Source organism: Musca domestica, unplaced genomic scaffold (genome assembly GCF_030504385.1).
Source record: "Musca domestica strain aabys unplaced genomic scaffold, Musca_domestica.polishedcontigs.V.1.1 13, whole genome shotgun sequence".
Taxonomy (NCBI): domain Eukaryota; kingdom Metazoa; phylum Arthropoda; class Insecta; order Diptera; family Muscidae; genus Musca; species Musca domestica.
Genome location: NW_026712172.1, coordinates 15552649 through 15579678, shown reverse-complemented (window position 1 = coordinate 15579678; position 27030 = coordinate 15552649). Strand labels below are relative to the sequence as shown.

Genomic DNA, 27030 nt, shown 5'->3' with positions numbered 1-27030 from the left:
GTTATACACGCAAAAAACTACAGAAATTCAATGGAAATTCATGAAAACAGGTTAAAATTGATTTTTAATGTATTTTAATATTATAACACTTTGTATAACAGTTTTGTGAAACTGTTATACTCGTAGAAAACTGCAGAAATTCATTGGAAAACCATGGAAACACATTGAAGACGTTTTTGGATGTATTTGAACATTATAACAGTTTCGAAAATCTGTTATACACGAAATAAATTTTCAAAATTTCCTGGAAAATCATATAAAATACTTAAAAATAAACACGTTGTTGTTGTATTATTTCATCATAATTGTAACACTGCTGTATTCTATGGAGAACAATTTTCTTCGAATTTAAATTTCAAATGCTATTGAGCTTTTTTTCGTATTTATCCCATATTGTAATCTGCTATTGATATGAAATGGATGGGAGAAATTCCTGGAATATAAATATTCTATTTTCATTCTAATTCCCAAAATTGTGAATAAAAAAATCTAGTAGGAATTTAATTTAACACCTTTTCTGTAAAGATTCGATAAATTCTCCGATTTTTTGAGCCATTACTTTGTTATGAGTGTGTATGTATGTTGTTTAAACATGTGAACGAACATCACAGTAGTTTTAATTATATTTTTTTATTTTTATTTTTGAAAATAGCAACTCACGCCCCTTCATTTAGCAGCCACCAAAGTCAGACAATGAAAACAATTTTGCTAGCCAATTGGTTGGGTTTTTTTAGTTTCCTTAAAAAAAGACTAACGTTCTTTTCTCAATTTTTTTTCCTAAAATTGTTTATGCCAAATTTAATTATAATTAATTTCCTAAAAGAACGGCAATATAAAAAATAGTTCACCAGGTTTATTTCTGTGTTCTCTAAGCAAGAATGAGATAGAAAGGTGATATTTCTTTTTTTCTGCTGCTCCCTCTATTCACTTTAACTGTGTGTGAACACCTGTCGGGTTAAAGTGAAAATGTTGGGGAGGAAAATAAAAAAGCCAAAGAAAAATAAGAAAAAGTGGCAGAAAATGTCATTGTGTGTCGTAGAGTGAATCTGATTAGAAAGAAAATCTAATTACAGAAACCATGTACTCTCTTTGAACTCAGTTACATTGCTACAATAATGCAGGGACTTAATTCCCTCCCAGTAATCATGGCATTTATTATCAATTATTAAAATTCATTGCCATTTTTTCAATTTAATTTCTTGTTTTTTTTTTCAAAAAAAATCTTTTCGATTAGATTTTAAGTACCCCTTAAGTAGATTTTTGCATTCTCTTCTTTTTTTCGATTTTCTTATCACATAATATTTTTGTATTCTTTTGTTCTAGCACATTAGCCCACAAAAAAGAGGTAAAACAAAAACTTTATCTACAATTGTTGGCATTAATTTTTTACGTCGAATTATTCAAAACAAACAGAAAATTTATTTTAACCTAACAAATAACAATGGATTTAAATATATTAAATCAAACAGTTAATATAAGTGTTGTGCAAGGTTTATCTGGATTTTTTTCCGTTTAAAACTCCCCACGGCGGGCTCCTTTGACGTTCAAATTAAAATAAAACAAATCTCTCACCCATGAGTTTCGAAATAAATTTGTGTATTGAATTCATCCTAGGCATGAAACAATTAATTGGTAAACTAAATGATTTATGGCCCGAACACAGTGTGGCCCTTTCCATTCCAAAGGAAATCGACAAGACAAAAGAGAAAATCCAGGGTGTGGAAGAAGTGGAAGGTAAATAATTGCAATTTTTTTTTTTGAATATGCATCAAAATGCAGGGCCTCAATTCTTGTTATATGTTAAATGAAAACTTTTATAAAGGAAAGAAATGTCAAATGAAAAAAATTATAAAGGAAATATTTTTCATTTCATATTTTTATAGAACAAAAATCCAGCCCTAGATCTCTAAGTATGAAAATGAAACCTATACATGAAAAACAAATACAAAAGAAAAATCCTACACATAAATTATTCAGAAACCTATAAAGAAAATTTCTTAAAATAAACTTAAAATTTAAAAATAAAAAATTTAAAAGATAGTAAAACAAGGTCCTATGGAATTATCAAAATCTTCGATTACTAATGACATATTTCAAGAGTTTATATTTTTTTTTTTTGTATATTGTAATAAAAAAGTAATTTTTTTATTTTTAATTATAAAAAAGTAATTTTTAATTTTTTCCAAATTATTTTTTTTATTATTTATTATGTTTCCCTATGGTATATCTCTTAAGTAATACAAGTGCAATAGTTTAATTCGATGCCAATGAGATTTGAACCGCGCGAAATTGTAATTTTTCATACTTTTTCGCGGTATAACAGTTTGTATAACAGTTTTGTGAAACTGTTATACACCTTGAAAATGTGGAATTTTATTTGAAATCCATATATAGAGACTTTGGAAAGATGATTTTCCAGTATAACAGTTGTATAACAGTTTTGTAAAACTGTTATACACCTCGGAAATGTAGAATTTTTTGCGAAATACAAATATAGAGGCTTTATAAAGATGATTTTTTTCATATAACAGTTTGTATAACAGTGTTAAAAACTGTTATACACTCTAAAAAAACACTATTGTAACCCTACAAAAAGGCTAAATGTTTTGACTTGAGCAATATTTTTGGTAGAAATAAAGTTGTTCGAAAAAAAATAATTTAAAGTAGCCAGATCTACTGGCGTGAACATATTCATCGTAGGAATGAATTTGTTCCTAAAATACATGAAATAATTCATAATTTTATTTCTGTAAGAAAAATGTGAAACGAAGGAATGTCACTCTTCATACATTTAGGGATATTTTAAGGGATCGGTTGTTAAATGTTGAGATTGTCATTCCCATAGTGTTAATATTCTCAAGAAATGTTTCTTGCTAATTTATGAATATTTTTCTTATTTTTTATGAATAAAGTTCTTATTATATATCTGTGTTATAATAAAGTATAACAGTTTAATTCCAAGCTGAAGAGTTTTAAACCACGTATAAAAAATAATTTTCATCTTTTTCAGTTCGTATAACAGTTTGTATAACAGTTTTGTGAAACTGTTATACTCCTCAAAGATGTGGAATTTTAGTTGAAATCCATATATAGAGACTTTGGGAAGACGTTTATCCAATATAACAGTTGTATAACAGTTTTGCAAAACTGTTATACACCTCGAAAATGTAGAATTTTATGCGAAATCCAAAAAAGGAGGCTTTATAAAGATTTTTAATATGTAGAATTTTATTTGTAATTGATGTATATAGACTTTAGAAAGATGATTTTCCAATATAACAGTTGTATAAAAGTTTTTTTTTAAAACTGTTATGCACCTCGGAATTGTAGAATTTCATGCGAAATCCAATTATTGAGGCTTTATAAAAATGTTTAAAATGTAGAATTTTATTTGTAATTGATTTATATAGACTTTGGAAAGATATTTTTCCAATATAACAGTTGTAGAACAGTTTTGCAAAACTGTAATACACCATGGAAATGTAAAATTTTATACGAAATCCAAATATAGAGGCTTTATAAAAGATTTTTTTATATAACAGTTGTATAACAGTTTTTTTAAAACTGTTATACAACCTAGAAACTTTCAAAATTTATTCCAATGGTCATAATATAAGTATAACACTAATAAAATAATATTTATTTTTACCTTCACACCCAACAAGAACAACAACAACAGCAATGAAATTTTCTTTATTTTTTTGTAGCAACTTTTTTTGAAGCAACTTTTTTAAACCTTTTCTAATTCCCTTTCTTTTTTCTTTCTCCTAACAGGCAGAGATGGTTCAAAAATTACCACAGTTGTTGCCACTCCGGGCCAAGGTACCGATCGTGTACAAGAAGTTTCCTACACAGATACAAAGGTGATTGGCAATGGCAGCTTTGGCGTTGTCTTTCAGGCCAAATTATGCGATACCGGAGAACTGGTGGCAATTAAAAAAGTTTTACAAGACAGACGATTTAAGGTAAGAGTAACTTCTTAAAATTTGAAACTTTAATTTTTAATTTGACATTTTTTTATTTCTCTTGCAGAATCGTGAATTGCAGATTATGCGCAAATTGGAACATTGTAATATTGTAAAACTTTTGTATTTCTTCTATTCGAGTGGTGAAAAGGTAAGTTTTGTTGTTGTTGTTGTTAGATATAGCAAACAGATTTTTTGGTATGGCTAAAATATACACCCACCCAAACTAATAACCACATGAGCCAAAAAAAAGAAGCTAATCATGCAAACAATTGTCCGTTGTTTTGTGTCGTCTGATGTTTAATGGAGAAGAAGATGATGAAGATGTCTGTCTTAACATAATTTCGCATGCTTTTTTTTAAGTCTCAATATATTGTTTTGTATTTGTTTTTGGTTTTAATATAGGACAACCACATAACTCTACCTCTCTTAATTTCCCAATTTTTTTCCATATTCCAAAACAAAAAAGAAAATGAAACAGAATTATTTGATGGGGGACATGAAAACTTTTTCCGTTTGTTTTTCCTTTTTCTTCTTTCACTACATTTACCAAAAATCCTATTTGTTTTCCGTTTCCTTTTGTTTCTTTTCCATTTTCTTTTTGTGTCAAATTTTGTGTTTAATATTTTATTTTTCTGATTTATGTATTAACCACAAAAAAAAAAAAACAATCAACTTTTCGAATGTGTGATGCGTGGTCCAACACCATGGTCATCTCTCCACCGCCAAAAAACCAAATCAACTGAAAAAAAACCTGTGATGAAATTGTTTTGTAAATGTTCAAATTGAAACTTCAACAAAATAACACAATCCCATCACCAATACTTACAAAACAAACAAAAAAAACAATTGACAAACAATTTCCGTAACAAAACTTCCAACTCCCCTCCAAAAAAAAAAAAAAAAAACAAAAAAATAACAAAAAAAAAGTTAGCGGAATTTCCCATTGATGTGGGGATATTAGCTTCGGTTCTCAAGCCTCAGGTAGCTATAAAGCCTTTACTTATTTGTTTAAGTAAAACAAAAAAACACACACACAAAAATCAAATCCCCCCAAGCAGCTCATCAATTTCAGCAATCACAAATGAAATCGAAAAAAAAAAAACAAATTTCGATTTCAAAAACTTATTATTCTTTCATATCAATTCCGAAAAAGCAAAAAAATCGTCATTCTCTCTGTGTATAATGCTCCAAAAAACAATTTTGTTTATAACCTCCAATGTTGTTGTGTGTCGTTAGTATGCCCGCCAGTTTAGTTGTCCACTGAGACATGGACTGAGAAAAGCTCGCTAAAAAAATCCACAAAAATTTTCACCACAACAGCATAGCAGCGCCTTATTTGTTTATGTAAATGGCTTATTTTTAAATTTCCCAAAAGAATTTTACCATTCATTTATTCCTGATTCCAAATTCTTCCCACACAGATCGATCTTTGTTTTATAAATGTTACGCGGCAACATTTTCATCATTGAAATGCTATAAAATTTAATATTTTCTTTTTTTAATACTTTTGTTTTAATTTTTTGTAGTTCCGCTCCTTGGCATGACATTTTTACTCTTTCAGCATGTTTTTGTGAAAATTTTCCTTGGAAAGATATCATGTGGCAGTAGGGCAAACATAGATGTATGTTTTTAGAAAATTGTACCTCATGGCTTGTTCAGGGACCCGGAGGTCCAACGTCCTCTATAATGTAAACATACTTGCAAAATATAAAAATGCTGTCGAATGTTTCTTGACATGGTCTCGAAATGTTTTTCTTTTGATACGTGTACCCTCTTATGCCAAAATCAAATGGATTTAGTTTGAAGTTATTCTCCTCAAATGCCTCCTGAAAAACAGTTTTTTCAATAATATGTTTTCCACCCTTTTGTTAAAAGTGTCTTGTCCTTGGAATTACGAACTATTGCTACTGCTCTTTGAAAATTTCCATCATTATTAATGCGCTCCGTAAAATAGGCAACACTTTTTCTAATATTCCACTTTTAAACAGATTCAAGCATTAAAATTTATAAATAGCAATTTATAAACATTAGTCGATAAACAGAGGTTTTATATTTGCTATAATAGACTAAGTATGTGGACTACTCCGCAGATGAAATGTGGAGTGGCAGTTATACTGGTTAAGTCTCTTTTAAATGCCTTTAAATGGATTTATATAAAGTCAGGTCACAAAGACTTTTCATAAGAATCACAAAGTTCTAGGAAAGTAAAATGCTTTTATTTGGTCCAAGTCCAAGATGTTTTCTCTCCATGAAACTCTCCTCCTAACAAAAATCTTTCTACATAAACATCAAATAAAACTTCTCAAGAGCTGGCCCTAGAAAAATGGCTAATATCAGAAGTTATTTTTTTATAGACCCCAATGCATCTATAAAGAATTAAATAGTAGTCCTCCTAGAACACCAATCCCTCTTTCCAAATGGGTTAATCTAAAAAAGGCCCAATATTCTCAAACCAAGACTAAAAGACAGAAGCGCATTTGAAAAATGAAAAAAGACAAGAGAGTCCTAGAAAAATTACTTATATCAGAAGTTATTTTTCTGCAGATCTTTTTCGAATAAGATCCCAATGTCTCTATAAAGATTTAAAAAGTAGCACTCCTATAACACCAATCCCTTTTTCCAAATGGTCCAATATGCTCAAACCAAGACTAGAAGACAAAGGGCACTTGAAAATGAGACCACCAAGGCAAAGACAAGAGGTCATAAAATTGCAAAACATCATCTTTGCCGGAAACGAAAATGCCTTTCCATAAACAAAATAACCTGGTTCCTTTTAAACAAAACCAATATTCTTACCCTAAAAGATCGAAAATGTTCCCTTAAGGTATTTCCCACAAAGAGGTCATTAGAATTTCCCCTTCCAATTTTGGCCCATTCCCGTCGAAGCGCTTTGCTTGAGGTGATCGACACTTTGGTATTAGTGCCAACCTTGCTTTCCAAAATACTCCACACACAATAGTCCAACGAATTGGTATCCGGATATTTTGGTGGCCATTGTGCGCTGGAAATGAAGCGAGGAAGTTAATTTTGTAACCATTCTTGAGAGGCGCGTGCTGAATGCGATGGTGCTGAGTCCTGGTGGAATGTCCAAGGTCTGCGGCCAAAATGTTTGCGTGCCCCATGCTTTAATACACCCTTCAGAATTTCGCAATAATATTCGACATTTATTCTGATGCCACGGTCGATTAATACTAGCGGAGACCATCGGCTGTTATGGTGCTTGAGTTCTGGTGGCCAAGCGAAGGTGCACATTTTCAGCTGACCTCTTTCGCTGGACAACGAATGTTTTCTCATCGGAGAAAACCAAATTTGGCAGTTCACCACTTTCGGCCAAGCGAAGCAACTCTTTAGCTCTTTTGAGTCTATTTTCCTTCTGTTGTGGTGTAAGTTCTTGCACTTTTTGGATTTTCAATGGTTTTACACCGTGCTCATTTTTCAATATTTACCGAATGGAATATTATGATATGTCCAGCTCACGAGCCATTTTTTGGCCACTGGAACGCGGGTTTCGATTTCTTAGAATGTTAAATTTTTTATAGGAAATAGAAACACCAACAAAGCAACGAAGACTTTTTCAAACTACACTATGTTATTGAAAATCAGGATTACTTAGTTTAATCGCTGCCTGTTTTTTCTGTGAAATCCGGTCATTTTTTATAAAAATCGCCATCAATATTCTGCTCTTTAAGAAGATTTAAGTCCCTTCTTTTCTTAAATAAAAATATTGACCATTTCACATTAAAGGCCAGGACATCTCTTTCATAAAATGATTTGACAATTCAATATAACTTAGCTTATGCCTAAAAGTAGGCAACGAAGTATGTGCGCTTAAGCCCATTCAATTGAAGTTGATTGAACAATTTGAGGAGCTGAAGTCCATATAAACCTTTCCCTTATAATATATTAAATTGTTCTTTTGAGGATATAAACATTTTTTTAATAAATTAAGCATTCAACCATACATTATTTGTTTAAAATAAATTTACTATGTAAAGCTATTGGCATGTCAAATAAATGTCTTTTTTTAACTTCTTTTTTATTATTTAGTTCGTTTTTTTTTTAATTCATATTCATTGCCTTTTTGTTTTCAATTTATTTAAATAACTATTTTATTTATCGCTAATATTTTATTCACAATTTTTTTTCTCTCTTATTCTAGCGAGATGAAGTGTTCTTGAATTTAGTACTCGAATATATACCAGAAACTGTTTATAAAGTGGCGCGTCAATATGCTAAAACTAAGCAAACAATACCCATTAACTTTATAAGGGTAAGTCGGAATATTATTTTGTTGATATTTGTTTTATAACATTTTCGTAACATTTTCGTAACATTTTCGTTTTTTGTTTCCTTTCCAGCTTTACATGTATCAACTGTTCAGAAGTTTGGCTTACATACATTCATTGGGTATTTGTCATCGTGATATTAAACCACAAAATTTGCTATTGGATCCAGAGACCGCTGTATTGAAATTATGCGATTTTGGCAGTGCTAAACAATTGTTGCACGGCGAACCAAATGTTTCATATATTTGTTCACGATACTATCGTGCACCCGAATTGATATTTGGCGCCATCAATTATACCACAAAAATTGGTGAGTATGGGCTTTTTTATACTTCTGTATAATAATTGAATGATAAAGATATTTATAAATAGAAGTAAGTTCCATTTTGTGAACAACAAAACTTCAACATATTTAAAAGATAGCAAACCGAATTAAAAGAGATCAAAATTGTGGCATTCTATTACTCGAAACCTTTCAGGAGTCTTTTGGAAACATAAGTTCTTTAGAAGCCCTTTTTATGAATAAAGTACTTCCTAAGATTCTTCTTCTGTAGAAGGCGTTTTATTCTTGTTATAAATTGGAGATCCTTTTAAAATATTTTGATTGATAGACCATTTAATGGTCTTCCATAGATAGAAGACTATTTAAAGGCATATACAGATTAGACATTCAATAAAAGTTCTTCCATAATAATACAACCTTTTTGAGGTCTTCTTCAAATCGAAAACTTTCTGAATAGGGGACAATCAAAGGTCTATAGATAGAAAAACTTAGAAAATCGCTTACAAACAGAAATACTTTTTTGTAGACTTCTTTACATTGAAGTTCTATAAATGGCCTGCTGCAATAATCCGACCTCCGTGAGGTCTTTTATAAATCAAACATTTTCTGGATAGACCACAGACTATCAATTGACATTCGTAGATGAAGTGAAGTTCCATAACTGTTCTACTCCAATAATCCGACCTTTTGTAGGTCTTTCTTAAAACTTTTGGGCCTCCGATGGAAAGAAGACTCTCTTTTAAACCTAAAAGTTCCATGTTAGATCTTCCATAATAATCGAATCTTTTTAGGGGACTATATGAATCAACAACTTCCTGAATAGGTGACCATCAAAGGTCATCCATAGATTGAAGAACTTTCGAAAATCGCCTACAGACGGAAGAAGTTTTTTGCCGACTTCTTTACTATTAAGTTTCATAAATTGCCCGTTGCAATTATCCGACCTTTGTAAGGTCCTTTATAAATCAGACATTTTCGGGATAGACCACAGACTATCAATTGACATTCGTAAATAAACTGAAGTTTCAAAACTGTCCTACTCCAATAATCCGACCTTTTGTAGGTCTTCCTTAAATGTAAAACTTACGGGCCTCCGATAAAAAGAAGACTCCCACTTAAACATAAAAGTTACATGGTAGGTCTTCCATAATAATCGAATCTTTTTAGGGGACTAGATAAATCAGCTTCCTGAATAGGGAACCATCAAAAGTCATCCATAGATTGAAGAACTTTCGAAAATCGCCAGACCGAAGAAGTTGTTTGTAGACTTTTTTACATTGAATTTCCATAAATGGCCTGCTGCAATAATCCGTCTTTTTGAGGTCTTCTATATATCAAACATTTTCTGGATAGACCAACCACTTTCTAACAATTATCAGTCGTAGATGAACTTCTTCCAGACTTTGCATTGAAGTTCCATAATTGTCCTACTCCAATAATCCGACCTTTTGTAGGTCTTCCTTAAATCTAAAACTCTCGGAGTTCTCTCTAGAAATCAAAGGCGTATTTCCAAACTTCTTTTAATGGTTTTCCATAGAGATCATGGTTGATTTTCTCTAATAAACCGATCGCTTTTAAGGTCTTCCTTTTATAGAAAACTTTCTCTGTTCTTTTAAATAAATCTAAGGTTGTTTGAAAACTTTTTTTAAATGTTTTTCTAAAGTGATAGATGATAGACCATCAAAATGCCATCCATAAATGGAATGCCTTCCAAAAATTTTCTACAAATAGATGACATAGGTCTCATAAAAGAATCGACAATTAAAGCTTGCATAGACACCTTTTTAATTCATAGATGCAAGGCCCAAAATAAACAATCCTCCACAAATAGAAGATCTTTTAGTCGACTTTTATGCATTAAAGATCCATCATAGATGGTCTTTAGATATAACTCTACCTTTTTGAGATATTCTATAAATTGAAAAACTTCTTGTAGCTCTCTGAAAAGAATATAGAAACATAGATGATTTTTTGGTAAACCTTTTGGAAGTTTTTTTTTCTTTGAAAATTTAAAACCTTATGCTGACTTCTTTATATAAGCAGATTCAATTTAATGTTTTTATATAAAGAAAAGACTTTAAAAAAATACGCTATCGAATATTTTGATTCAATTTTTTCTAAAAAAATAGAAGATATCATTTTGGTAATTTCCTTGTAATTTGTAATTAAAATTAATTTTTTTCCTTTTCCAGATGTGTGGAGCGCCGGTTGTGTATTAGCTGAATTACTTTTGGGTCAACCCATATTCCCTGGCGACTCTGGTGTTGATCAGTTGGTTGAGGTTATCAAAGTTTTGGGCACACCTACACGAGAACAAATTCGTGAAATGAATCCCAACTATACGGAATTCAAATTTCCACAAATTAAAAGTCATCCATGGCAAAAAGTAAGTAAACCATATAAACATAAACTCTATATAGAAGCCTCATATACTCCCTACTATCATTTCCTTGGACCTTTCCCTAACGCTCAAAGAACAAAAAAAAAAACAAAACTTTGATTTGATAATTTTCATTATTGGGCTTTTTCTTCACTTAACCCCCTGCAAAATAAACTGCTGATTTTCTGTAAGCTTTTCTTCTCTAGATTAGTTGTAACAACAATTATTATTATTGTATTTGTCTTCTATTGTCTAATCTGTTGTTTTTCTTTATTATTTTGACAAAACAAAACAACAAAAAAAAACTATACGACCAAAACATCCACTATTTACAGTCTTTACTTGAACGTTCCCAATTTCCAAATGCCCTAAACCAGAAACAACGTTTAAGAGTAAGCTTCGTCAGGTGAAACGTACACTATTTACATGAACACAGGCTGCATCTACTCCTGCTCCTCCTTCTTCTCGACCACCAACACTTCTTGTATTCCATGGGGAAAGGGAGGAAAAAAACGCAGTGAATTGAAAATTACCAAACCTAAAAAAATTATAAAAAAACAATAAATCTTTAATTGGATCTTTTTTTTTTAATTTGACTCTAACCTTAAAAACAAATTGCGTTTTTTTTTAATTGGCCACCACAAACAAGCATCATCTTTGTTAAAAAAAAAAAAAAAACTCATCAATATCATAAATTTTGAAACCCACATTAAACACTTTTCTTTGGAGTTTGTGACAAACATACCACCCCACCCCCCGCTTAAAACAAAATGCTTGTGACAAAGCCAGAGTTTGTGTGTGTGTGTTTTTTCGCTAAATTGTGTTGTTGTTCTTGTCGTTTATGGCATTTGGCAAACTCAAGTTTTTGTTATTTTTGTTTCTATTTTTTTTTTTTGGTGGATCAACCGTTCTGCAGGACTGTAAATATATGCTTTTGATGCTTCAAAACAAAGTTTTTCTTTTTTTTTAAGGAAATGAGAATTTTTTCGTAAAACTAATACAAAATGCACAAGGAAATATATTTGAAATTGAGGGAAAAGGCTATGAAGCAATGAGAGATTTGTCTAAGGAAAAAAATTAAACAATTCGAAATAGCTTCTGCTTTACAAAAAAGACCTCTACTTATCTCTAATCTAAATGTCTTTTGGCATGAGACCTTCTAAACTTTGTTTGTGCATACAAATAAGGATACAATATAGATAAGCGAAGGCCCCGTCATGAATGTCTATGAAAATTGAAAGAAAATTTGAATTTCGAATATAAAACGCCCCTTACTTGAGTTCGTCTCTGAAAAGATTTTTTCCTGAGCTCGTCTATGGAATCAATCATCCCTCTTGAGGTCTTCTATGATTGTAAATTTAAATACTCCGTCCTCTTCACCTCTTGTGATTGTCAATGAAAATACTCCGTCCTCTTCAGCTCGTCTTTGAAAGGGCTCCCCCTCAAGTGCTTGGCTATGAGCTCGTCTATGAAAATATTCTCTCCAGAGCTCGTCTATGAAAATACTCTCTCCAGAGCTCGTCTATAAAAATAATCTCTCCAGAGCTCGTCTATGAAAATACTCTCTCCAGAGCTCGTCTATGAAAATGCACTCTCTTTAGTCTATAAAAATGCTCCTCCCTTGAGCTCCCCTTATGAAAATATTCCTCCCTCTTAAGCTTTTCTATGAAAATACACCTCCCCTTTGAGCTCGTCAATGAAATTTTCAATTTCGAATAAAAAACGTCCCTCTCTTGAGTTCGTCTCTGTAAAGGTTACATCCTGAGCTCGTCTATGGAAACAATTATCCCTCTTGAGGTCATTTATGAAAAGACTCCTCCTGAACAAGCTGAAATGTTAATAAAATTAACCTTCCTCTTTAGCTCGTCTATGAAAGGACTCCTCCTCGAGTGCTTGTCAATGAGCTCGTCTATGGAAATACTCCCTACAGAGCTCGTCTAAGAAAATACTCTCTCCACAGTCCGTCTATGAAAATACTCGCTTTGGAGCTCCTCTTTGAAAATACTCCTACCTTCTGAGCTCCCCTATGAAAAACTCCTCCCTCTTGACCTTTTCTATGAAAACACACTTCCCCTTTGAGCTCGTCTATATAGACTCCTAGCTCTTGTGCTCGTCTGCAAAAAGTATATTTTCTCTTGAGCTTGTCTATAAGAAGTCTCCCTTACGAACTCATCGTCTACATATAGATATCCTTATCAAAAGAGCTGCCTCATGAAATTCTCGATTTCCCAAGAGCTATTCATTCACAAAAAGAGGCACACGTCTAAAAAAATGACTTTTCATAAAATCATCTCTACCAAGAGTTCCATTTCCTAAAAATACTTCCTCCTGCTAAATCAGGTATATAAGCACATTTAAATATCCTCTTTTTAAATCGTCCTTATTTTCTACCCCAACACCTCTTCCGTCTACATATATATCTCTTTATAAAAAGAGCTGCCTTATGAAATTCTCGATCTCCCAAGAGCTCTTCATACACAAAAAGAGGTCCCCGTCTGAAAAAGGACTTTTCATAAAAGCTACCATGAGCTCCATGTCTTAAAAATTCTTCCTCCTGCTAGATCAGGTATATAAGCTCATATAAATGTCCTCTTTTTAGATTGCCTTATTTGTTTTCTCCAACACCTCTTCCGTCTACATATAGATCTCCCTATAAAAAGAGCTGCCTCATGGGATTCTTAATTTCTAAGAGCTCTTCATTCACAGAAAAAGGAACACATCTAAAAAAAGGAATTTTCATAAAATCTTCTCTACCATGAACTCCATACCTTAAAAATACTTCCTCCCGCTAGATCAGTTATATAAGCTCATATAAATATCCTCTTTTTAGATAGTCCTTTTTTCTACCTTGAGCTCATGTCTTAAAAATGCTTCCCCCTGCTAGGTTAGGTATATAAGGAAGATCGTCCTTATTTTCTACTCCAACACCTCTTCCTCCGATTCTCAACAAAACACTGCCATGTGGAGACCTCTCCTTTTTAAGTTTTCCTTTTCTCTCTCACTTCTCTATTTCCTTTTCTTTTAATATGTGTAAATATATGTAAAGGATTTTTTTATTATTGGCCTTGTTCTAGAAACGTCTTACAACACCCCCTTCGTTCCTGATATCCTAACATCTCACATCCCAAAATCCATACTAATTTAATACTAATTTTTATAAACCCCCATCAACAATCCCACTTCCTGCGTTTTTTTTTTTTAAACGATTTTTGCATCCCCCCTTTCCGTTTTCTATTTTGAAACAACGAAAATCTCGAAATGCAACCAACAAAAAATGTCCATTTATTGTCTGTTCTTTAGGTTTTCCGTATACGCACTCCACCAGAAGCTATCAATTTGGTATCGCAACTTTTGGAATACACACCAAGTGCACGTATAACACCATTGAAAGCATGCGCCCATCCATTCTTCGATGAATTGCGTCAGGAGGTTAATCATACATTACCAAATGGCCGGGAGATGCCACCACTTTTCAATTTTACAGAACATGGTAAGTTGTTAGCGTTTTTGAGGTTATCTTTTCACTTGAAATAATTAATTGGTTTTTTTTTGTGTGTTTCCAGAACTTTCAATACAACCAAGTTTAATACCACAATTGTTGCCAAAACATCTGCAAAATAGCGCACACCGTACTGCTGGCGCCGGCGGTGAAGGCGGTGGTGCAACAGCTTCAGCTGCTGCTGGTTCATCCTCAGCTAATGCCACAAGTGCTGCTGCCACGGCCAATAATACCACGCCGGGATCTTCAGCGCAAGCAGCTACAGGTTAGTTATCAACATTCATTCTCTGTTTATTGTTTCCTCCATTATTATTCCCATTATTCGTTGTTTACTTTTAAACGGATTCCACCCACAATAACCTCAAAATTCAAAAATAGACATTTAAAAAAAAAAACAATATTTATTTCCAAACTTGGCATGCTTCTTTTACTTCCATATTGTCATATTTGTGTCTGTGTTTCTAACATAATTGGTGTTTGGTTTATTTTTGTTATTTAAATACTAATTTTCCAATTTTTTTATAAGAAACTGTCGAAAGGAGTAGGAGATGTATTGTTGGTTTTTATTAAGAAATTTCAAGATAAAGTTTTTTATAACGAAAAAGTTACTCCTGTACCCTAAAGGCGCTCTAAAGATCTAATATACAGGGTGATATAAAAAACTGCAACGAAGTCAAACCCATAATTTTTACATTTTTTTTATTTTATTGAATGAAAGCCAAAAATGTCGGAAATAGCATCAAATTTTAGAATGAGTTTAGATTTGTTCGAATTGGTCAATTTTTACACGAATTATGGCCATCAAGCTGTAAATTAAACCGTCACACGCTACACGAATGTTGCTCTGCGGTATTTTGGTTCCTGGTGAAACGCTTGCTTCAGGTGATTGATACTTTGGTATTTTTAGTGTCAACCTTGCTTTCCAAAATACTTCAGACACAATAGTCCAGCGGATTGGTATTTGGAGGTGCTGAGTTCTGTTGGAATGTCCAAGGTCTGCGGTCAAAATGTTTGCGTGTCCAAGGCTTTAATACTCCCTCCAGAATATTTTCGCTATAATATTCGTCATTTATTTTGATGCCACGATCGATTAATACGAGCGGAGAGCGACCATCGGCTGTTATGGCGGCCCACACCATCACCATGGCCGGCGCTTGAGTTCTGGTGGCCAACCGAAGGTGTACATTTTCAGCTGACTTGACCTCTTTTGCATAGTAAACACGATCATTTTGATTGTTTACAAATTGCTGGACAACGAATGTTTTTTCATCGGAGAAACCCAAATTCGGCACTTCACCACTTTCGGCCAAGCGAAAGTTAGGAGATCCTCTTGAAAAGACTTCTTCTTGAGATCCTTTTAAAACTGCTCTATGGAAAAGACTACCTCTAGAACTTGACTAAATAAAATGCTCTCATAAGATTGAATCTATTTAACAACTCACTTTACAGGTGTCTATTAAAGAATCCCTTAGAGTTCGCAAAAAAATGTATTCTCTAGAGCTTGTCTGTATAAAAGCTTCATCTGATACTTCTCCATATGAAAAATCCCTCAGGAACTCGTCCATTATATCAAATATCACTTTAAAGACCTCCATCTGAAGCTGGTCAGTAAGAAAAGGAAATAAAGACTCCCTCTTGAGGTGTTTTATATAAAAGACTGAATAGAAAAAAGTTTTTCAGAAAAATATCATGGCCCAAAAAAATATAGCATTTTTCCTATGAAACAATCGTAGTCCTACTGGCCTGTGGATTTTTTTTCTTTAGAATTGCTCAATACCACGGAGCCATAGATTTTTTTATAGTTCTTACCATGGGAAGATGTGTTTTTTTTTTTTTTTTCAACAAAAATCGAAACCCAAGGGCAGTTTCATAGAAGAGCATAGTTTCAATCTTTTAGGGAATCGAATAATATTTATTTCTGATTGTTCTTGAAGAGTCCTTCAATTCAAGACGTCCTTCATTTATACAGCTAGAAATATTCCCATTATCCTCAAAACATCTTACCCCATGTGAGGTCCAAGTATCCACGAAAAGGTTATGCCCTGCTAATATATATATTTTATTTTAAAATTAGGCTCTTTTTATCCTTTCAAATCCTCCTCCTCCTTTCGCCAGTTTGTTGTGTTTTTATATTTGCTTCTGTTGTAAAACATTTTGTTGTATTGCTCGCATGCTTTGTTATGTTGTAAAAATTCATAAATTAAAAAAAAATATATATTAATTTTATTGTTAAAGTTTTTATATTTATAAAAATACAAAAACAAAAAACACGCAACACACACCTTTTATTTCGTTTTTTCATTTTCTTTTCTTTAAGTTCATATTTTATTGTTGCGTTACTTTATTTTCTCTTTTGTTCAAAGCATTTTATTTAGTATTTTTAGTAAAACAAAAAAACAAAAATATCCTTTTTATATGTGTGTTTATTTTATTTTCTTTTTTGTATCTTTTTTTCTTTCTTAATTCTTTTGCAGATTCATAGTGGCATAAATAATTTAAAAAACAAATCTATATAAATATTCAAAACAAACCGAAAAAAAAAATTAAATAAAACAAAACAAATTTATAGTTCTCTACCACACAACTTTTTTTCTATACGTTATTATAAAACTTTATAATAAAAAAAAACATTAAACAAAATATTATTTATATAAACAAATATATATATAATCAACTTAAAGAAGGATATCACATGAAGAGAAACAGACAGACAACAGCAATCAATTAATTTAAAATAAATAAAATATCGTATTTTTAAATTCATTAAAAAAAACAAAAAACAAAAAACAATTACATAAATATGCAAAGATAGAGAGAGAATAAACTCTAGTTTTTTTAGCTTTACTTATTATTTTTTGGTCTTGTAATTTTTTAGTTTTTCTTCACCCTTTCACTATGGCTTTTTTTATTGTTTGTGTAACTATTTTTTATTACTAGATTTCCTTATTATTATTTTTGTATTTTTTATATAAAAAAATATATATAAATTAAAATGAGAAAGAAAAGTTCCCAATGATGATGGAGACAATATAACACAAAAAAACTAACTTTATTAAATACATTTGAAAAAAATATCTATTTTGTTTAAACTATGAATCAGTAAATACAACCTTTAACTTTGCTCAGTCAATATATTTTGACATCCCCTTAGTTATTTAAAAAACCCCAAATTAAGTCCCCAGTATTTCCATTCAATTCAAAATGAAATCTTTGCCACATCTCTTAACTTGTCTCTACAATTTTTTCCTCTTAATTATTTTCTTTCTCTCTCCCTCTCCCTCTGCCACGGCCTTATTCTCTCTTTGTAAAGTCATTGAAGAGTAAATGCTCCAAGTTTTTTCTTTCTTTATAGCCTTAATATGTTTAAAAAAATTGTTTAATTTTCAAGCTTTAGTTCTTTTTTTACCATATATATAATATATAAATATTTTTATATACAATACCTATGTTAAACTGCAAAGAAAACAACAACAAAAACTCCTTACCACCTTCTCCCTTTTATTTTAATTATTTCTTTTATTGTTAAACAACAACAAAAAACTTACCCCTACCCCAACCCAATCCAACCCCCTTATTTTTTCACCATCATCTTAACTTCGTTAAAGAAAAAATGCTTTAATTTTAGTTTAAATTCTTATAAAAAAAAACAAACATAATAATTAAAACAAAAAAACAAACAATTATATTTAAAAATACAAACAAACGAGAAAATCAATAAATAAAATTAATTATAATTTAAAATTAACAAAAAAAAATTATATGTTTTTATTTTTTCTACTACCTACGTTTTTTTTAAATGATCAAAAATATAAGAAAACATCATGGGAAATAAATTTAACATAACAGCATATTGAAGAGCAGGGATTGAAAAAAAATCGAAAAAACATTATCCTGATGCCAGTTTTGAAACTTTTAGGTGGTCTGTCTTGTCCTTTTTTAAGAAGAGTTTAATTGGTGACTCTCTGAAAGTATGGTATGGTGACATGATAAATTAAAATAAATTATTTGAATATATTAAAAATATATATTAAAAAATGAAAAAAAAAAAAAACAATTGAAAGTCATAAATAAAAAATAAGATAAATTTAGTTATTAACTTAAACAACCTAATAAAAAACAAACATAAATGAATTAAAAAAAAATAATAATATAAATAAACAAACAAATAGTAAAAAGGCAAATAATAAAGAAAAAAGAATTTTGTTGTTGCAAAATTGTCGGGCACAATCCAGTATTCTTGTTTAAAAAAACAACGTTTGTTTATACCAAGGTTTCGGAAAGAGCTACCAATCTTCGTCAGTTCCCTTGTCTTTTATCTGGGATATTCTGCCCAAGAGTTATTTTAAAAATAACTCCTATGACAAAAAACTTTTTTGCAACGCAAGTGACGAAAAAATAAATAACTAATTCATACATGCTTACGTAAATAATTATAAATAATAAATTACAATTATAAATAATATTGAAAAAAGAAATAAATTTATGAATGAAATAGTAAAAGAATAAATATAAAATAAATACATAAAATAACTAAAGAAATAAATAATAATACTCAAAAAATTATTTGATTAATAAATACATAAATAAAAAATAATAACCAAATAATAAAAAAATAAATTTATTTAGAAATAAATCAAATATTATTATTAAAAATATGAAAAAAATTCATAAGTAAATTAAGGAAATTCCTGATAATAATTTAACAAATAACAACGAATGTTTTCCCAAAGAAGAAACCCAAATTCGGCAGTTCACCACCTTCGGCCAAGCGAAGCAACTCTTTAGCTCTTTTGAGTCTATTTTCTTTCTGTCCGGTGTAAGTTCTTGCGCTTTTGGAATTTCAGTGGCTTTACCTCGAGCTCATTTTTCAATATTTGCCGAATGGAATATTGCGATATGTTCAGCTCACGAGCCATTTTCGGCCACTGCGACGCGGGTTTCGATGAAGTCGCCTTTCGAACCATTTCTGCTGATGTTGCTGTTTTTTTGCATCCACTTCCTTGACGTCGGGCTACGTTACCAGTATCACGGTAACGAGTGATGGTACGGGACACAAAAGATTTATTCATATTTAAATGCTGGAGTGTTCTAACGATAGCCACTTGTGGTTTTCCAGCCAAATATAAAGAAATCACACTATCACGCTTGAATTCCATCACGAATAATTTTTTTCTAACCAAAATGCTTTTTTTTACGCTTGTAAACAATATACTGAGCTGTCACTGGAGTGATTTTAACATCTGTCGCTTAGAAATGACAGCAGTCTGAAGTTGGTTGCCATTTTTTCATCTCACCCTGTAATATATATTGCAAACTTATTCTTTTTTATTTATTTATTTTCTTTTTCTATTGTTCGATCCCCATAGTTGACTCAAACAACACAAATTTTTAACATAACCTAACACTTATTAAGAACGTTTTGAACTACCTTCACATCTTGTGTTAATGATCTCAGTATTGAATCCGTATTTGTTATTTCGAATGAGATTTTAGAGCCAATTTGAGAGCCTGATAATAGGTTCTATTCACAGCCAAAAATTATAATAATAATTATAACAACAAACAAGCGCGCTTATATAAGTTTAAACATTTAGACAGCCAGGGTTTCAACTGTATTGGGGTGATTAGATTTACCCTCTCTGCTTGAGACAATTACATGTGGGCCAGAATTTTCTGATTATTTACAATTCGTCTCCTAAAAAGAGACAGCATTCAAATTTCGAGGCAATAGTTCTTCTCGCTATAAGAAGATGCAGATTGTCTTTTTTGTGACCGATCGAACTAGTGGCTGCTTTTATTTCTCCGTTAATTTATTATTAAATGTCTGACGAGCAAATGTTGTACAATCCTAAAGAAGGTGTTGTATTTTGAACCAAACCTGAACAAGAGATCCCATTTATAGACTAACTTTTGAAGGTTTTCTTTTTTCTACACGCAAAAAAACTTCAATGTTTTTATTACCAGAGCAGAAATTTGTAAGAAAATTCTGGCCTGTAAACTTACCTTTCTACATTTAAAACTTATGAAATGTATTTTATGTCTACACAACTAAGAAAACATGTTCTGGCTTCGGGGGATCTGTAGCAGAAATTTTCAAGAAAATGTCATATTTTTAGTAATTTTAGGGGATTTTCTTTACCACCGGGTTTTTAGGCATATGAAGTAAGTATTGCTCCTAAAACCATTTCCAATGTTAGTGAATAACTTGACAACCATGATGTTTTCTTTTCAAAAAAAACAAGGTTTAATTTTTGAATTTTATTTTTGTACATTCTAATAAATTGCTTTAATTGTGTATGTGTGTGTGCGTGTTTTGCTGTATAAACCGTAATAAAAAAATAATTATATAAAAATATTTCCCTTTTGGTCGTGGTTTAGTTTTGACTTTTCTGTTGGTAATTGGCTATAACTTCTGTAGAATACCCCACTTTCCTTAGAAAAAATGTGATTATTGTTTATTTTTTTTTTTATTTGCAAAATCCCTTTTATCCCAGCATGTATAATCAGTTAATAATTATTTTGTTAAATAAAATAGTCGTGGAAATTTTTTTAGGCTACAAAAAAAATTAAAAACATTTTTGAATTCAATTCAAAATAGGCTTCTTAGTCATTTAAGGTGATGATGAAAAAGCTGTTTGTCGTCATAGTATTTCATATTAATGGATTAAATAAAGGATTCGGTTCAGCTCTGACATGCCAAGTTGTTAGATAAAAAAAACTGCAACAACGTCAAATGCCATCATTTTTATATATATTTTTTTTTAATTTTATTGGATGAAAGCGAAGAAAAATGTCGGAAATAAAATCAAATTTTAGAATAAGTTTAAGATTTGTTCGAATTGTTCACCTTTGGCACGAATTATGGCCTCCAAACGGCCAATGAACTGTCACATGCTGCCCGAATGTTGCTCTGCGGTATTTTGGCCACCAGAACTCAAGCGCCGGCCATGGTGATGTAGGCCGCCATAACAGCCGAAAGTGGCATCAGAATAAATGCCGAGTATTATAGCGAAAATATTCTGGAGGGTGTATTAAAGCCTTCGGCACGCAAACATTTTGGCTGCAGACCTTCGAAATTCCAACAGGACTCAGCACCATCATCGCACTCAACACGCGCCACCCAAGAATGGCTTCAAAATGAGGTTCCTCGCTTCATTTCCAGCACATAATGGCCACCAAAATCTTCGGATACAAATCGGTTGGACTATTGTGTCTGGTGTATTTTCGAAACAAGGTTGACACTAAAGAATACCAAAGTGTCGATCATCTCAAGTAAGCGCTTCGCCGGGAATGGGCCAAAATACCGCAGAGCAACATTCGGGGAGCCTATGATAGTTTCATTGGCGGTTTGAAGGCCATAATTCGTGATCCAACTCGAACAAATCTAAACTTATTCCAAAATTTGATGCTATTTCCGATTTTTTTGCTTTCATTCAATTAAATTTAAAAAAATGTAAAAATTATGGCGTTTGACTTTGTTGTAGTTTTTTTATCTCACCCTGTATTCTTACTAACTATTATTCTAGTCTAGTCGAGATCTGATATTCAGTATCTTAAAAAATCACAGCCAGTTTTTTTATAACTCCGCCTTCGGAAAATATTTTTCCATAACCTCAATTTTTTTCCTACAAATCCGGAAATATTTAAATTTTGTAGAAAGTCTCCTCCAGGACCTGTTCAATGTATTCTATAAACAATTAGTCTACTCTGGCCGAAAAAAACATCCAAAATCTGATTTTTGTATCTTCCAAAACCCCACCTCCTGTAAATGAAAATATTTCCCCTAACCTCAATTTTTTGATAATATATTTTAAAAAGGGCTTTTCTTCGAAAAAAACCCCAAATCCTTACAACAAATAATTACAAATATTAATATTCACTTTGTGTAGTATTGAGCTTTTCTTTGACACCTTTCATATTCTAACTTTAGCATGTCCTTGGAATTTGAATATTGTTTATAACCAAAATTATTTGGAATCAGAATCCTCCCCTCTCCCCTTTTTCAAAAAAAAAAAAAAAAAAAAGAAACACAACACATAAAACATTTTTCTCTTTTTGTTCTTTTTTTTCAAACTCAGGTTCACAATCCTCGTCGGCGGGTAATGCAACAAATGCCTCAACATCGGGTACGTCCAGTAATAATAATGCTGCCGCAGCATCCAGTACCAGCAGTGGTGGTAATGGTGGTTCACAAACGCCTGGTGGCAGCTCTTCGGCGGCTCCACAAACCGATTCACAGGCCAACACGGAGAATGCCTCATCCACGGGAGCAGCAGCAGCCGCTGGCAATTCAGCTGCTGCCAGCAGCACAGGTGGCACACAGACACAACAGTCAGCGACGACAATGGGTTAGCGAGATTAAACCAACAACATTACAACCTATATTCATACAATAATAATAACAACAACAAATACAACAACATTATCATCAAGAACAACAGCAAAAACAACAATGTGTGACAAGGAAAAAACAGACGTCGCCAAGGGCGTTACAAGTTAACATCAGATCAGATTTGCTGTTTTGCTGCTGCTACTGCTGTTATCGATTCATCCTCTAACTTACTTCCTCCCTGTCCCCCCTTGTCTCCCCCCCTCTTCCAACTCCCTGCAGATGATTGGTGGTTAGGTGGCAATGAAACAAATAAAATAAAAAAAAACAAAAACAAGAGATGACAAACAATTGCAATGAGGCAATTTTTCTTCTTTAACAAAAAAAAAACAACAACAAAAACAAAAATATATATTTAACAAATAATTAATTACTATTATTATTATGATTATTATTATTATATTATATTATTATTTTTTTAAAAATGATTAAACTAATTCGATGATATATAAACAAAACGGTAAACCAACAACAAAGAACAATTTATATATGAAAACAACAACAACAACAAGAAATTATAAAAATTTATAATTAAAATTATCCGAAAAGAAAGGAAAAAAAATTAACAATAATAATAATAACAAAAAAAGAGAAACAACAACAAAAATCACTTTAAATAAAATTAAAGAAAAAAAGAAAAACTCAAATCGAAATCATCAAAAAACTCAATAGCAAAAAACGCCCTTAAATTTTCTTTTTTTCCGAGGTTGGACAGTCAGCCTCTCTTGTTTCCCCCCTCCCCCTTCTCCTCACTTTTTATTTCTTATGTGGTCATAGGTTAAATAGCAAACAACAAGAAAACATATTTAGAGAAAAGAAAAAGAAAAACAAAACCTATTAAAAGTAATGCAACTCATAATTTAATTATTTATATAATTATTATATAAATAGTAAATAAATTAAAAAAAAATAAGAAAAATTAAAAAAAAAACCTACAAAACTAAAACAAAATCATTAGTAAGGATTCTTCATTTACGACATCATCGTAGTACTCTACAGCATAAGAAACTTAAAATACATAGCTTCTCATTTAAATGTTAAAACAAAACAAAAATATAACTAAAATTTATTAATAAAAGCCAATATTTCCCTTAAAAAAAAAAAACAAAAACACAAAAAATTTCAAAATTGTTGTAAACTATTTTATTTCGTACTCTACCACCTCTACTGTAAGTCTACATTATGGTTTGTAATGCAATAAAACAAAGAAACTGTGGTTTGTTTTTCAAAATTTAGAAAAAAAAACGTCTGTGCAGAATCAAAAAGCTTTAAATCATTTCTGACTCGCTCTCTATCTCTGAAAAATATGATGATTGTGTCCTCCTCCTCCCATATGAGAAGAAAAAATGCAAAATGGAAAATATAAAATAAACAAATAAAACAAGCATTTTTAGTTTTAACCAAAACAACAACAAAAAATGTATCAATCATTCTCTGTTCAAGCTACAAAAAAAGAGGACCAGGGTATCAATGTTTCGTCCTGTGAAAATGGGAAATGAAAACTTATCACCTTATTAAGACAGCAGATGTAAAATAAAGGAAATGTTTATCATTTCATATTTCCATAGGTCTAGTCTCTGGAAACGGATTTGGAAGTTATATCAGCAATTATTTCATGCAGTTTTCCATAATCAAGTCTTGTCTTAATCGGTGTAATTAGATGTGCCTACCACGGGATAAACAAAGTTCGAGGTGTCCAGGATGATGGGATTCTTTTAGGATAACTGAAAGAAATCCATTGGCACTTAACTGAAAACCGTTGATTGTAAAATTGAGAGCTACAGGGTCCGCCAAATTAATTTTTCATTTGAAAATGATATAAAAACAAACTACTGAATATTTTTCTCAAAATCATATTCTTATTTGAAAGTACAATCCTTGCGGCTGATAATGAAAATAAACTTATTTAAATGACTGCCAGGGTCGAAATTGCAGTGGCATAAACGATCGGTCTAATTTTTAAGCAAATTATTTACTGTGTGCCGCTGTATTTCACCAATTGCTTCACGAGTATTGTCCTTTAAAGTGTCGATTGTCTCCAGCTTATCGTCGTAACACTTATCTTTGACGGCACCCCGCAAATAATAGTCCAATGGTGTCACATTGCAGCTCCAATGGTGGCCAAATTTCAGCTCCGAGGTGGACTCAGCTCTGCGGCGATTTTCAACAACAGGGTGCAAAACTTTCGAAGTAAAGTCGCAACGTTGCTCAAGCGTATGCACAACCATACGCGGCTCCGTTGTGGTCCGCCAACTCAATGGAAAAGTATTCAGTCCTGTCAGAATGTCGCCCTTAGAACCGCAACAGGGTGCCTATCAACGTCTGGTGGATAGGCAACATCCGCTCAGGCACGTAGAAAAAGACCTTAATGATATAGACAAAAAGGTTAAAAGGTATAAGAGGGAGCCTCTATACCAATTGGCCTATCAAGCAGTACTGAATAGTATTCACTCTGACGCGCTTTCAGAAGTCATGGAAGGATATAAAGTGAATACTGTACCAGAAGACCATTCCCATTCCATCGCAGCTGAAGAGCGAGAGCTGCCCCAACAAACGCGAGTAGTTTTGACACATTTAAGATCCGGATGGTGCAGCCACTTCAATTCCTATTGGGACCGGATTGACAGCGATGTGCAGAACATCTGCCCAGCTTGTGGCACAGGTCCACATGACACGCTGCACCTATGCCCAGCCAATCCCACTCAACTAACTCCAGTGTCGTAGTGGACCCAACCCGAACAGTTTGCGTCCTTTTTGAGACTTTTTGAAGCAAAACCCGATTGAGAGGATGCAGAATGAACACAGCAGTATGAGCTGATACAACAACAACCATATTCATATTTGGAAGAATAAAACTAACTTTCAAACCAAACGTGAGCTACGAGTTGTTTCACGAAATAAGCAGTAGCACTGAGAAAAAAACATTTAATGGCAGACCCTGTACAAAAGTTAAGAGGCAGAGGTTATGAAACAATTTATTATTTTAATAATCTAAATTATAGAAAATGTTATATAACTTGAGGATTGTACGAAATAAAATTGATAAAATTCCGGCCATTTAAATAAGATTTACAAAAGCCAATTGACCGAGTTTCTGCCTTAAAACACATGAACGTAAAAAGCAAAAATTTGGCATAGGTAAATAATTTAACATATTTTGTAAGGATAGTTAGTCCTATAAGAATTCGTGTTTATAAAATTTCTAAATTTATAGGTTTGGTAGATTAGTTATCCGGCAACGGTTGCTTCGGGTTCTGGTGAAGGAAATTGGGGCAAAAGAATAACTATGTAAGCTACCGAAAAATTAAATTTTGAAGTTTGGATTAATATATCGCTCTTGCCAAATAGTCGGTGTCTCCTGTTGTTCAGCATAGGACATATAAAAAGTTCATATTCAACAATTTTAGTTTTTTTTTTTTCACATAGTTAGAAGTGTTCCACACCACTATTCTCATCCCGAAACCCTATTAAAACTTACAAACAAAATAAAGAGAGCAAACAGAAATATCTCGTTCTCTAATTTGGACAGATAATAAATAGTAGAATTGGCAGAAATGTGGATTTGGAAGAATCTAATTTGGGATTTTTACAAGTTTTCCGTCCCCGTACTTTCTTTACTTGTTTTTCATTAAACAAGAACGGGAACCCATCAATAGTTTTTTTTCCTGTTAATTATGCCAGAGTTACTCTTGGATTGTTGGCATTTCCAAGATTGATTAAAATTTTTTAGTAATATATTTGGAACGACTTTCAATATTTAAAGATTTTTTGGATTTTTTTTAATAAAATGTATGCAAACTGATACTCAGCTAAGTAATATTATATGATTTTGACTTTATTTGCTCAATTGTCTTAAATGTGTGGTTAAGAATAATATAAGCTTTACATTTTTTCAAACAGTGTAAAGACAAAAAATTGTCTTCTTCCAAAATCATTTTTGGTTAAGTTTGATAATGCAATTAAGTAGGTATAAATCATTTGGGGGCTAGGTTATAATAGTATTTATATATTCCAAGTTGAAAAGTAAAGAAATAGAGTCGAAAGGGAATAATGTTGTAGAAATAGGCTCTACAGTCAGTCAGTTACCAAATAAGTATCATGTTTCGGATTGAAACCAGATTTTGTTGTAGTCTTTGCATCAAAATGCAATTCATATGGTCATGCCCTACCTGAACACATACATTGTAGAGACGAACCGTTTTACAAGTAGGCCTATCTGTATTTG

At 31.9% G+C, this 27030-nt stretch overlaps 1 protein-coding gene across 2 annotated transcripts in view; it reads left to right on the top strand.

Moving 5' to 3' along the window:
* Positions 1-24189, top strand: part of LOC101897532 (uncharacterized) — a 59158-nt gene extending 34969 nt beyond the window's left edge. The window contains exons 2-9 of one of the 2 annotated variants that reach the window (XM_059118664.1): positions 3775-3965; positions 4033-4116; positions 8128-8238; positions 8327-8564; positions 10730-10923; positions 14218-14407; positions 14481-14681; positions 22495-24189. In XM_059118664.1, the coding sequence (XP_058974647.1) occupies positions 3775-3965; positions 4033-4116; positions 8128-8238; positions 8327-8564; positions 10730-10923; positions 14218-14407; positions 14481-14681; positions 22495-22769 (1484 nt within the window). In that variant the 3' untranslated portion in view covers positions 22770-24189. Of the gene's footprint in view, positions 1-3774; positions 3966-4032; positions 4117-8127; positions 8239-8326; positions 8565-10729; positions 10924-14217; positions 14408-14480; positions 14682-16890; positions 17204-22494 lie in introns of those variants that run through there. The other variant, XM_059118665.1, reaches the window with a different exon arrangement.
* The last annotated feature ends 2841 nt before the right edge of the window (positions 24190-27030 follow it).